At 34.7% G+C, this 14343-nt stretch overlaps 1 protein-coding gene across 7 annotated transcripts in view; it reads left to right on the top strand.

Annotated features, from left to right (window-relative positions):
• The window catches only part of BCL2L13 (BCL2 like 13), an 87820-nt gene that overhangs the window by 40220 nt on the left and 33257 nt on the right, over positions 1 to 14343 (top strand). For 4 of the 7 annotated variants that reach the window (XM_049624836.1, XM_049624832.1, XM_049624830.1 and 1 more), the window contains 2 exons: positions 3241 to 3310; positions 11965 to 12108. In XM_049624836.1, coding sequence (XP_049480793.1) covers positions 3241 to 3310; positions 11965 to 12108 — 214 coding nt within the window. Of the gene's footprint in view, positions 1 to 3240; positions 3311 to 11964; positions 12109 to 14343 lie in introns of those variants that run through there. The other 3 variants (XM_049624834.1, XM_049624835.1, XM_049624833.1) reach the window with 3 other exon arrangements.

Below are 14343 nucleotides of genomic sequence, written 5' to 3'. Positions count from 1 at the left end.
ACGTGTAGGACACTGAAATGAAAATCATGTTTGGATTTTCTTAATTTTATATAAATGTGAAGAGAAGATTATGGGTGTCAGAAAATAGATAGGAAATTTGGATGGACAGCAGTAGCTTTTAGAGTGTTCTGTGGAGCCTTTAGGGGCCCTGAGAAGGTAAGGGATGGGGTGAGTGGGTGGAACTTGTTAGGCCTTCTCCTGCTTCTTAAACCAGAATAGCTATCTTTTCATGTATTTTATATATCAAGGGTTAATGTAAGATTTGAAGAAACCTACTGTTTTGCCAAAAACAAAAAAATTTTTAGAAGCTATTGGGATGTGGAGTAAAATAACTGAGTAGTAGAAGGGAAAACATTGCATTTCTAGCTTGGATATAAACTATTAGTGGCTTTAAGAAAACCATTTCTTTCTACGTCTAAATTTCCCCACCTATTAATTTCAACTTTACTGGGATATTATAAACACTCTGAAGAACAGTGTTATATAGGTAAAGTATTTTTTTTTTTTGGCATCCTTTTCATAATCTAGAGGAAATACTGATATCTTCTCACTGCAAAGTAGATTATATTTTAAAATACACATTTAGGTGAATACTTGGTGATTTTTTTCGCCCAAACCCTGAATACTGAAATAATTATTTATTTGTTTGTTTTAAGATTTTATTTTTAAGTAATCTCTACACCCAATGTGGGGCTCTAACTCACAACCCTGAGATAAAGAGTTACACGTTCCACTGATTGAGCCAGCCAGGCGCCCTTGACATAATTATTTTTTAAATTGGTACCTCTGGTACCAATCAGAGTCTGGCTTCTTTATGAATAAATTTTTTTCAGTAATTTACTCTTGAAAGTTGTTAAGCTCTGTTACTAATACCTTAAAAATAGCTAATTGATGATGGACTAGAAGTATTAAACAGGTTGGTGAGAATAATATTTAAGGTGGAAAATACCACCTACTCCAAACAGTTTTGTTCAAGTAGGAAGTTAATCCAGAATGCTTTGTAGAGTCAAGCACCAGCATTTTGAAAAGGTTTCCTCCTGCCCCTTTTTCTTCTTTGCTCTGTTCAAATAGCTCATTAGATAGGGCTGATTTTTCAGCTACTTGCTTTTCTATGTATTAAATTTCCTTTGAATATTTTAATCTGCTGGATCTTTTATGTGCATATATGTGTGTACATATAATGATTCAAATCATGTTTCATTCTGAAGGATGCTAAAATACTCTAGCCTGATAGACAAACTACCAATAAGGACTACTGTGACCCACAGCAACCTCAAACAGCTCAGGAAAGGAAGTGAAGGGACTGATATACACGAGTAAAGCTTCAGGGAGAATATAGGTAGGTAGACTATATAGTATCAAGTTCAAGTTTTATAACTACCTGGTTTTTAGTGTAGGGCTTCTAAAAAATTCTAAGCTTACTTTAATGGTAATGTAGTATCAGGAAGGTAGTACATAACATCTTATTAAAGAGGTCACCCATGCATCTTACCTCCTTGCAGCATCACTGCAGAATTAATTTGATATTGACTTGTATAAAAGAATGATACCTGTGTCATCAGAACTATTTTCTGAAGTATGTAGACCAGCTCTGTACAATAGATACAATGCAAATCACATATATGTAATTTAAAGTTTTGTAGCAACCATATTAAAAATTGAGATTTTAATATATTTTATTTAACCCAATATATTCAAAATATTAGTTTTAACATGTACTCAATATAAAAATATTAATGAGCTATTTTACATTCTTTTTTCCTTACTAAGTCTTAGAAATCTAGTGTGCATATTGCATTTTCAATATATCACTAGCCACATTTCAAATTAAAAAATTTTTTTTTTTACATTTATTTATTTTTGAGAGACAGAGAGAGACAGAGCACAAGTGGGGGAGGGGCAGAGAGAGAGAGAGAGGGAGACACAGAACCCAAAGCAGGCTCCAGGCTCTGAGCTGTCAGCACAGAGCCCTATGTGGGACTCGAAACCACAAACCGTGAGATCATGACCTGAGCTGAAGTCAGACACTTAACCGACTGAGCCACCCAGGTGCCCCAGTCACTAGCCACATTTCAAATGGTCATTAGCTGTATGTAGTGTCTAGACATTATTGTGTCATGTGTCACAATCCTAATTAAAATACGAATAGTGTGGCCTTTGGACCCAGAGCTAGCTGGGTGTGAATTCCTACATTGCTGCTTGCTAGCTGTGTGGATTGGGGATAGTCTCTTCGCTTTTCTGAGCTTCAATTTCCTAATGTGTAAAATGATGATAGGTAATATAAAATACAAACATATAAAAATATAAAACTGAACAGTAGGCTACCAATAAGTGGTAACTATCATCAATATTAAATATTCTTAGGCTGAAGAGATCACAGACCAGATTCAGAATAGAAATGCCTTTGGAATGGATTTCAAAATCCTATAAAAGCAAGATTTACATATATGTTAATACTTTGCCCACAAAAGTTGGGGAGGTAAATTTTATTAAATCTAATATTCAAGCTATTGATGCTTTCATATGCTACTTGGTACCAAGTATTTTTGTTGTTGTTAATTTGTACATGAAACCAACCATGTCTTACACATAGTGCCTAAAACCCTCAATAAATTAGTGAGTGTTGTCATCCTTCAGTGATTTGAGATTTTGGTATGACTAGAACTTACATGGAAATGATCAGAAAGGCTTATCTCTGCCCTCCAGGATTTTATGTCATAAGACTCCAAGTTAAAAATAGAGCTCCATTTACTGCCCTAGTTTATTCCAACTCCTTATATCCTCAATTGGAGAAGTCTTTCAGTGACATGTGTCTTTAATTTTTAAGTGTTTTAAATTTTTTCCCTTTTAAAAAAGTTAAATTTGTGCTTTTAATTTTATTAATGAGATCATTTTGTTACTATTTGATCTTATTTTAATAACCCAAGTGTTTGTTTATCTGCAACATGGAAATCCTGTTGGATAAGTTTCAATTATTTTAAAAGTGTGATTGTTTATCTTGCTGTGTTGTTAACTGCTTTCCCAAGCTGGTAGCATACCTCTCAGCCTATAGGGAGTGATTGAAGAGAAATGCATACCAAATGTTAAAAGCCACATCTCATACAAAACAATATGTGGAATATATTCTTGGGTACTTTAGCAAAAAGTTCAACAGCAGAATAGTGATTGTATATTTATTCATCTGGAAATTTAGAATTTTCCTTCTTTGTGACCCAGACTTTTAAAAAAAAATCTCTACAGGCCAGTGACATATCAGGCATATCGGGAATGTACACTGGAGACCACAGTTCATGCCAGCGGCTGGAATAAGGTATTAACCAAATTATCTTTTCTCTTACAAAATTTTAGTGTGTTGATAAAGTGCAGGAGAAATTGCTAACGTCATAGAAGTGAAAACTGTTAGAGCTCATTATTTAATGCATAAATCCAATTGTGTAAGTGGATGTTTTTGATTAAAGTGGTTTTTTGGTTAATGCTACAAGTTTTTGGTTGGCCCAAAAATATGTGTCCCATAGTGTGCCGCTCTTCCTATCTGTTCTCAATTTTTCATCATTTCTTCATTTTTCTATATTGGATATGACATTTATCTCCAGATGGTTATTTGTTACCCTGTGTGTATGTCTTGCAGTAGAAAAGAATAAGAGCTTCACATGGGAGACCACTTCTTCTGGTTTTCTCTTTCTCTCTTTCTGTCTCTCTCTTTTGTTTTTTTGTTTTTTTATTCCTCTGGTTCTCTTAAATGAGTAATACCATTTATGTTTACAAGGTATCTCATGTCACATCTCATTGGATCATTACAACCATCTTCTGCAGAGAGCAGAATGGACTTTATTACCTTTTGTTTTGTTATTTTTTTATTTAGTTAGATCAGGTGAGTAATCAGAGAAAAAAGTTAAATGAATTGTCCAGGACCCCTTGGTTAGGAAATATTGGAACCAGCACTAGAGCTGAGATCTCAGATCTTCTGATCCCAGCTTTAGTGTTTTTTCCACTGTACCATACTGCTTATCTATGATCTCAGAGTGTATTATCTATTTATCACCTTGAAAAGGCAGAAAGTCTCAGGGGATGCAATATAGGAAGGCTCAGCTCAGGAAGAAGTGTGGCCCTTAGTGATATTGTGCTAGGAATAAGAAAATTCAGTAGAATTACTTTTATAAATAGGCACGTCTACTCTGAATTTAAGTTTTTATTTCAGACAACAATTCCATATATCCATATATATTCCGTATATCATCACAACAGTTGCACTCCTTAATCTCCATCACCTATTTAAAAAAAATTTTTTTTAATGTTTATTTTTGAGAGAGAGAGAGAGAGAGAGAGAGAGACAGAACATGAGTGGGGGAGGGGGAGAGAGAGAGGGAGACACAGAACTCAAAGCAGGCTCCAGACTCCATGCACAGAGCCCAACGTGGGGCTCGAACTCATGAACCACGAGATCATGACCTGAGCTGAAGTTGGACACTTAACCAGCTGAGCCACCCAGGTGCCCCTCCCCATCACCTATTTAACCCATCCCCCCACCCCTGCCCCTCTACTCAGAATTGTTAATAGTATGAGTCCAATCATGTGACCTTACTACCTAATTGATGAGTATTATTTTTATTCACCTTATAATACAGGCTTTAGAAACATTATAGTGTAATAATTATCATCATAGTCTTTGTAACTGGACTTGTTTCAAATATCAGCTTTGCCACAGACTAGATGCATATCTTTGGACAGTCCATTAAGCTCTCTAAATCTTAATTTTCTTGTTTTTTTTAAATTGTTATTTATTTAAGTAATCTCTATACCCAACATGGGGCTGAAACTTACAACCCTGAGATCAAGAGTTGCTTGCTCTTCCAACTGAGCCAGCCAGGTACCCCTCTAAATCTGAATTTTCATATACATAAAATGGACCTAATAATAACTTATAAATTTTACTAGATTTAAATGACATAATATAGTTAAATGCTTATTTAGCACATTGCCTGGCACCATAGTAAGCACTCAGTAAACAGTGACTATTAACATTACATTTAACACCTAAGAACTTGTTCTCAAATAGTCACTATTATGGATGGGGTTCTACTATGTTATTTAACTACAAATAACTTATTTAAGAAGTTTGTTTTATTTCCTTTCTTGGAATAAAAAAACCCTCTTATTTGGATGTTTGAAATAGATTTGTTTGTTATATAAATAAAAATGAGCTTAGTTATGATATATTTCTTAGTATATCAAATAACACATATTTAGTTACCTAATATTACTAGCCTTCTTCCCCTATTTTATGTTATCTTTCTGTCATTCTTGATTCTTGACTAGTAACTGTTAATCAATTCTTGTATGTTCTCCTCCCCTTGATCCTGTGGTTATCCTAAAAAAAAATCTGAGTAAACCCCAGACTTCATTATTTTGTCTTCACCCATCTAATTTTTCCATTCTCTGCTTCATTTTAGTCTCTCATCTGGACCAAAGGCCATGGCTGTGGCTTGAATACCTCATGTAAATGAGGCATGCCAGTTAGAGCATTACTTGCTCTGCTGAATCCATTATTACTCTCCTATTAAGTCCTCTAGGGCTGAAAAGAATATGGCTGTCTGGTAGGTAAAGAAAGCTCAAATGAAACACCCATCAGAGAGAAGAGAGTAAAATGTCCACAGAGCATGCCACATTAGGGATAAACTGAATATCAGTTTATCGTACAGGGATTCTAAAAGCATCTTGGTAGAATACTCTTTATATCAAAAGAAGAGGAAAAATGTTGGTCACAAACCTGTATTAATAGTTTTTTTTTTTTTTTTCATGTTTAACAGTCTTTAATTCAAATGTGAAAGTTCAATACAAGCCATTTATAGGACTTGAGACTTGTTCTTTTAAAAACAAGAATGGAGGAATGCAACAAAATGATCTTTCCACTTTTTCTTCAGAAACTTTCAAAGAAAGGATGGATCATAGGGCAATAAAGATCCATTTAGTCATACCCACTTTTTCCCCCTACCAAGTCTTTCACCCATTCCATAATTTTAATACACATTCCTGAAGGAAGATTTACTGTTAAGCTTGCTTACTTAATCATTTAAAAATACTTAGCACCAGCTTGCTTCCTATAATGGCAAACAAATCAAATCGTGAAACTACTTCAATATGCATTTCTTCTTTTTAAACCAAGGGGGTACTTATTTGTAGAAAGCAATGCTTAGCCTACAGATACATTTCCCAGAAATAGCATATGCCATTCAAAGGCCTAGATACGCTCATGCTTTCAAACGGAATACCTAGCCTAATGTGCATACAAGCATGAATGGCAAAGTTGAAGATCAATATTATAACTATTTTTTCTATTTATTTGAAGCATAGTAAAGGAAAAATTGGTGCACTTTGGAAATTCAGTGGTGTAATAGTATGATTCTTTAGGAAAAGAAAGTACATATATAAATGTAAGTATGTATGGGGCGCCTAGGTGGCTCAGTCATTTAAGCATCCGACCTTTGGTTTTGGCTCAGGCCATGATCTCACAGTTGGGTTCCTCAGCGCTGACAGGGATTCTCCGTCTCCTCTCTCTGCCCCTCTCCGCCCCTCTCCGCCCCTCTCCGACTTGCGCTGTCTCTGTCTCTCTCAAAATAAATAAATAAACTTAAAAAAAATGTAGGTATGTGTATGCCTAGAAAAATAATTGAAATATGTGCCAAAATATTAAATAATATGTAGTAATTATCTCCAAATTATAGGTTCTTTTATTTCTCTCCACCACCCCTACATGGGTATTGTTTTTTCCCTATGTACTTATCTGCTTCTGAGGAAAAAAAAAAAAACCATCAAAGAGAAAAAGCCTTGAAATGCTTAGCTTTACCTTTTCTTGGGGGTATAGACTCTGCCAGAAATACAGTTATGCTCAAGTGCGTGTGCCATTGGACTGCTAACTATAATTATGTTACTTGTAAAATTCCATAACTGGTTATGGCACATTCATAATCACTGTATTTTTTGACCTTGAATGTAAATGGCATCCAGAGATACACCACACTTTACATCTTATTGCCTTCTATTTTTCTCACTCTCCTTATATCCTTTTTGTTAAACTAAACATTGTAGGGGCACCTAGCTGGCTCAGTTGGTAGAGCGTGCGACTCTTGACCTCAAGGGTATAGGTTTGGGCCCCACATTGGGTGTAGAGATTACTTAAAAACAAAATCTTTAGGGGCACTTGGGTGACTCAGTCAGTTAAGCATCCAACTTCAGCTCAGGTCATGATCTCACAGTTCGTGAGTTTGAGCCCCACATTGGGCTCTGTGCTGACAGCTCAGAGCCCAGAGCCTGCTTCAGATTCTGTGTCTCCTCTCTCTCTGCCCGTCCCCTGCTCACACACACGTTCTCTCAAAAAAGTTAAATAAATAAACCTTAAAAAAAATCTTAAAAAAAAAATAATAAAATAGAATAAACATTGTAACTGTAAAAAGAGAACCAGCTATAGTGTTAGTACGTACTGTTCATAGTATAATAAACTTTAGAAAAATAATAGCAAAAATAAAAATAAATATATTTGCCTTGGTTAATTTTTAGTGGCATATTTAATCACTAATATTTAAAATCTTTATTATTAAAATTTCAAGCATACGCAAAATCACTCAGCTTCAATAAGTATCAACATATGGCTGGTCTTGTTTCATCTATTTCCCCCGTACTCTTCTCACTCTCCCTGCAGATTACTTTGAAGTAGACCCTAGATATCATTTTTTAAAAATATTTTTTAAAAGTTTTTATTTATTTATTTTGAGAGAGAAGGAGAGAGCATATGGGTGCATGAGCAGGGGTGGGGAAAAGAGAGAGGGAGAAAGAGAATCTCAAACAGGCTCTGTGCTGTCAGTGCAGAGCCTGGCACGGGGCTTGATCTCACATGAGCTCATGACCTGAGCCTAAATCAAGAGTCAGATGCTTAACTGACTGAGCCTCCTAGACGCCTCTCCTAAATATCATTTTTTCATAAATATGTTAATATGTATTTTAAGGATGATATATCCCTTTTTTTAACCAACTGATAATACCACTATTTTACCTCAAAATATGAACAATAATTCTGTCATCACATAATCTATTCACTATTCAAAATTTTCCACTTGTCTCATAAAGGTATTTTTCTAAGATGATTTGTTTGAATTGGGATCCAAACAAGGCCCATGCATTGCATTTGGTTGATAATTCTCTTGTCTTTACTTTAAAAAAAAATTAGTATATAATTCATACCATAAAATTTACCATTTTAAAGTATATAGTTCAGTGGTTTTTTTAGTACATTCACAGAGCTGTACAGTCATTTCTACCATCTGATTCTGGAACGTTTTTATCTTTCCATAAAGAAACCCAGTACTTAGTAGTAGTCACTCTCCATTTCCTGTTCCTCTCAGCCCCTGGCAACATTACTGTCTTTTTAAATTTGCCTATTCTGGATATTTCATATAAATGTGATCATGTAACACGTGACTTAAGTGTCTTTTAATATGTAGGCTTATCCTCCCTCTTGTGTTTTTCTTTACTTACAAGTTATTTCTCTTAAATTTCCTACTTTCTGGATTTTATTGACATCATTGAGATGTCACTTAACGTTCTTCTGTATCTATATTTCCTTTCCCTTGGTAGGTAGATCTAGAAGCCTAATCATATTTAGGTTTAATCTTTTTGGCAAGAATACTTCATTGGTCGTGTTCCCTATTTCCTGTTGCATTACACTGTGTGATACATAATGCCTGGTAGTCTCAAATTTTATTTTGAGATAGATAGGACAAACATTCAAACCTAATCAATTGATTAGATACAGATAAAATTTGTGGGATATGACATTTATTAGAATTGTTAAGTTCTGGCATGGTTACTGAATAGTAGATTGATGGATCAAAATATGTATTTTATAATCACAAATATCTATTCTGCTGGAAGAGACCCTTGACGCTGTAAACTAGTATATTTTATTTCTGCACCAGGCAAGCTCATATATTCTTTAATAAAAAGATAATGTTGTTAGCAAAGTCTAACCTATTGGAGGAAGGTGCCATATAGTACATATGAGGAGACAGTAAATGGAGGTATTCCTTTTTGTTGGTCAAAATTGCTTTAGCATTTCTTTACCAAAGTTATTAGAGGAAAAAATAACTTCTATGTTTTTGGGGATTACTATCATTTAGCAAGGAAATGATTTACAGAGAGGAATTCAAAGACTAAGACTATTTGGTTGCTTTTGAGTCCTAGAGATATGAATAGTGGAGACCTTCTAGGGATGGATGCTTGGGGATCCAGGTTTTTTTTTAAACACTTTCTTTAGTACTGTGGGAGGGGGAACGCAAAAAAAACTATTGGGTATAAGGTGATAAGTATTGCCGATAGTATGTTGCCAAGTTGATGGAATTGGTTGTAGAAATAACTCATGAAGTTTTGTGTGTGATCACAAAAATTACAGGGCAAGTGAGTTTAACTATATTAAGACCATCTAAATTATACATAAAAGATAGTGGGCTTGGAAGTCCCCATATAGGTCCTTGAAGATAGTATGTCAAATAGGTAAAATAGAGCATGTATCACCAAGAGTGTTACAATTAGAATTTGTTAGTCCTGTAAAATAACATTTCTGCACTCTGGTTACTGAGTTGAAAGAAAGATATAATTGGGTTGGAGAAGATCTGGGAAGGAATAACTTAAATGATTAAAGCAATGGAAGAATGGCCATGTGAAGAACAGACTAAAAGATTAGTAAATTTCAGCCTAAAAAGTATAGTGAACGAGAGGTAATATGATTAAGGACTGAAATTAAGACAGTAGTGAAAGAGGATTACAGATTTATCTCTAGACGATTACATAGTAAAACTAGGGCATCTACTTTTTGATATATGAAAGATAAATTTGGAACAAATAAAAATAAGTATTATATAGCAAGTATAAAGTGTTTACAACTCATTTCCCTAAGACATAATAGAGCTTAAATATGAATAACTTTAAAATATTTCATATTTGTAGATTATTAGGGGAATTTAGAATGTTTTGAGGTACAGAACATTGCAGGCCTTTGAAGTTGATATGATCTAAGTCAGACTGATCAACAAGCTGTACCTTACTGCTTCTGCTAAGACAAAATACTGGATCTAGATGAACAATAGGTTTTTGGGTGTTTTTTTGTTTGTTTGTTTTTAATAGTATGACATGTTTTCTAATTGTGAAGAAAGCCTAATATATATATTCTTTATAGCCCTATTAGCCCTATATCCCTCCATTAGTGTTAAGAAGGAGTTTTTAAGTATATTTTGGACTGGAGTTCTTTTACAATATTAAAAAAGGAAGATGTGTGTTTGTTGCATTCTTTCTTTCAGTCTTTGAAATAGATTCCCTCAGGACTACTTTTACTTGAAAGCCAAAGAATATTAGTAAGGCTATAAACTCATTGTCTTTTCTGTTTGTCCTCTTCTGCAGAAATATTTTGTTAATCCTCAGTTATTACTTTGGCAATTCAGTAATAAGGAACTGGAATTGGTTTCATTTCCTTTTGCATTCCTTTTCCAGGAATGTGGAGCCTTCTTGATGTTTTAGACTAAAGGGATTGCATGCAGATGGTTAATTGAAAATGGTTTGTTCTGGGCGCCTGGGTGGCTCAGTGGGTTGAGCGGCCGACTTCAGCTCAGGTCATGATCTCATAGTCCGTGGGTTCGAGCCCCGTGTCAGGCTCTGTGCTGACAGCTCAGAGCCTGGAGCCTGTTTCAGATTCTGTGTCTCCCTCTCTCTGACCCTCCCCTGTTCATGCTCTGTCTCTCTCTGTCTCAAAAATAAATAAACGTTAAAAAAAAATTAAAAAAAAAAAAAGAAAATGGTTTGTTCTTTTCAGTGTGCAGCTGTTTTTGGAAGGCAAGGGGCTCTAGCACGACTCTGTCATAAATTTGATGGTTTTTAAATATTGAGCAATAAGGTTATTTGGAATGATAATACCTCCTTAGATTTTTGATGACTTTTTATAAAATAGCTGATAATTTTGAAAGTTTTTATTTTCAAATAGATAATGAACATGGTACAAAATGCAATAAGTACAGAGAGATACGTACTGAAAACTATTTTCCTGGGGCGCCTGGGTGGCGCAGTCGGTTAAGCGTCCGACTTCAGCCAGGTCACGATCTCACGGTCCGTGAGTTCGAGCCCCGCGTCAGGCTCTGGGCTGATGGCTCGGAGCCTGGAGCCTGTTTCCGATTCTGTGTCTCCCTCTCTCTCTGCCCCTCCCCCGTTCATGCTATGTCTCTCTCTGTCCCAAAAATAAATTTAAAAACGTTGAAAAAAAAAAATTAAAAAAAAAAAAAAAAAAAAGAATACTGTTAAAGATCTTTTAAAAAAAAAAAAAAAGAAAACTATTTTCCTACCCTATCACCAGTTACTTCCTTCTTTTCTTAGGCTGCCACTATTACCAGTTTTTTATATATTTTTCCAGAGATACTATAGGATTATGCAAGCGCGCGCGCGCGCGCGCGTGTGTGCGCGCGCACGCGCGTGCTTTAAACACAAATGTACCATTATTATACACACTCTCCTATAACTTTTCTCATGAAAATAAGTCTTGGTGATAGGGCAGTAAATAATCTAATTCTTTTTAACAACTATATAATATTTTACCAAAATTGATTTAACCAGTCCCTGTTGGGTTGTTTTCAGTCTTTTGCTATTATAAATAATACTTTCAGTGAATTTCCTATACATGTTTCACATAAACACACATTCACAGGAGCCCAGTTATTTTCATATAATGATAATTTCCACCACCCTATGGTATAAAAATCTACATGCAGTATTCACAGACATTCTAGTAGGGGGTCAATGTTTTATTCCTTTATTGTGATAAAAATGAGATTCTATAATGATGCATCCAAGTATCATTTTCTGGTAGTCAACATATAAAATGAATTATAAGAATTTCTGTTTGTTTTTTACTCTCTCATTTTTTCATTGAAGATTTTGGTGCCTCTGATATTGCTACAACAAATGCTTTTGGAGTTGACAAGACGTGGTCAAGAGCCTCTGAGTGCATTGCTGCAGTTTGGTGTGACGTACCTGGAGGACTATGCTGCAGAGTACATCATTCAACAAGGTGGCTGGGTATGAGCTGTTGTGTGTTTTCTTATCTTTAAAAAAAGGTTAAGCTACTCATGGTGCTTGTTTTTATCAACATAGGTTTAATATCAATATTATCATTTAATATTATTTAATATTGATTGCATGATGATAGCAAAGCAAGACTATTAATACAGTTTCGCTATTAAGATTTTACTTAGAGTAATGTGATAGTTGGTGTTTTTAAATAGTTCTTTTAAGTAGTTCTAATTATGAAATATTTTGTACTAACAAAAAACATATAAATAATTAAGAGGAATAATAAAGTAAACGCCTATGTATTTGCCAGCTCATTTGAAGAAAAGAACACAGCAAACATGTTTGGATCCTTTCATGTGCCCCTCCTAGATTCCAGCATGCTTCTACCTACTTCACAAGGATAGCTTCTATTCTGAAATTTGTTTTTTTAATAGCTTAGCCATGTGTGTATGTATATATATATTGAGGATATGTATATACGAGGTATATATAATATATATACTATATTATAATATAATATATAATATATATACTATATTATATATAGTATATATAATATATAATGAGGTATATATAATATATATAATGTATACATGTATATATGTATGTATATGTATATTATATATACCACACATACCTAGACAATATATTACTTTGTACATTTTTAACTTTATGTGAATAATACCACATTAAATGTATTTTTCTAAACTTGCTTTTTTTTCGCACAGTGTTACATTCTCGAGACTGTCCTAGGTCATTGTTTCTGAATTATTTTTTTCTTTCTCAGTCCCCTATGGATCCTTTTTTAGACATTTGTATCCTAATCATCTCCCTCCTTTCCCATGAAATTTTAATACCATAGATGTAAGTGTATTTATGTACTGTTGCCCTCTGGAGGGCCACAAGCGATTGTAATACCTAAGATTCCCCCATCTTGCCAAACCAGTTTTAACCCTCGAAATCATCCACACTGAGAATATATGATCTAGGTTAATGTATTGGCTGGTGTTTGGTATTCCATTGTGTAAATATATCACAGAATTTATTCATCTATTATCTTGTCAGTAGACATTTTCACCTCTTTGCTATTACAAATATTGCTGTTAAGAACATTGTTATACATATGTATACGAGTTTCTCTGAGTATATACTTGGGAGTAGAATTTCTGGGTCTAAGAGTATAGACATGTTCAGTTTACAAGATAATGCCAAAGTGTTTTCCAAAGTGGTTTTCCAACGTACACTCTGTCAGCAGTACATAAGAATTTTTTGTTGCTCTTCATCTTCTCTAATACTTAATATTGTCAGACTTCTTAATTTTTAAAATCATTTGTAATCTTTTAAAATAAGATTATTTTGTAATAAGTTTAGATTCACAAAAATGTATAAAGTGTTCCTGTATATCCTCCACCCAGTTTTTCCTAGTGTTAATATCTTACTCAGCTATGGTACCCTTATCAAATTGACTTTTCCATGTTGATTTCATATCCAGCAAATTTGTTGAACTGTATGATTATCCTCATTATTTATCTCCAGGTTTCTTTGGGTCGGTCTTCTACTTTGAAAATCGTACTGTCTGTGAATGATGATAATTTTTTTCCTTGACAAGTCTCTTTTAAATTTATTTATTACACTTATTGCACTAATCAGAATCTCCAGTACAGTATTAATGAAATTGGTATTAGAACTCATCCTTGTCTTTTTCCTGATGTTAAAATGAGTGCTTTTAATTGTTTTACCATTTAGTTGTATCAGTCTAACATGAGTGAGGTTGGCTTGTAATTTTCTTGTATGTCTTCAGTTAAAAAAAATTTTTAATGTTTATTTTTGAGAGAGAGAGAATATGTGCATGCATGTGCATGTGAGTGGGGGAAGAGCAGAGAGAGAGGGAGACAGAGGATCTGAGGCAGGCTCTGCACTGCACTGATAACAGTGAGCCCAGTGTGGGGTTCAAACCCAGGAACCGTGAGATCATGACTGTTAGGGTCAGGCTTCCGGCAGGGTAAAGACAGGAGTCAGAGGCTAAGAAATTTTAGTAGTCAAAGGCTTTATTGGGAACTAAGGTCTCGGGCGAGGTTCCGTGACTCAGGGAGAGAGAGAGAGAGAGAGAGAGAGAGAGAGAGAGAGAGAGACTGACTGACTCAGGGAGAGAGAGAGAGAGAGACTCAGGGAGAGAGAGAGAGAGACTCATGGAGAGAGAGAGAGAGAGAGACTCAGGGAGAGAGAGAGAGAGAGACTCAG

This window comes from Panthera uncia, chromosome B4 (genome assembly GCF_023721935.1).
Source record: "Panthera uncia isolate 11264 chromosome B4, Puncia_PCG_1.0, whole genome shotgun sequence".
NCBI lineage: Eukaryota > Metazoa > Chordata > Mammalia > Carnivora > Felidae > Panthera > Panthera uncia.
This window is presented reverse-complemented; position numbering and strand designations above follow the sequence as displayed.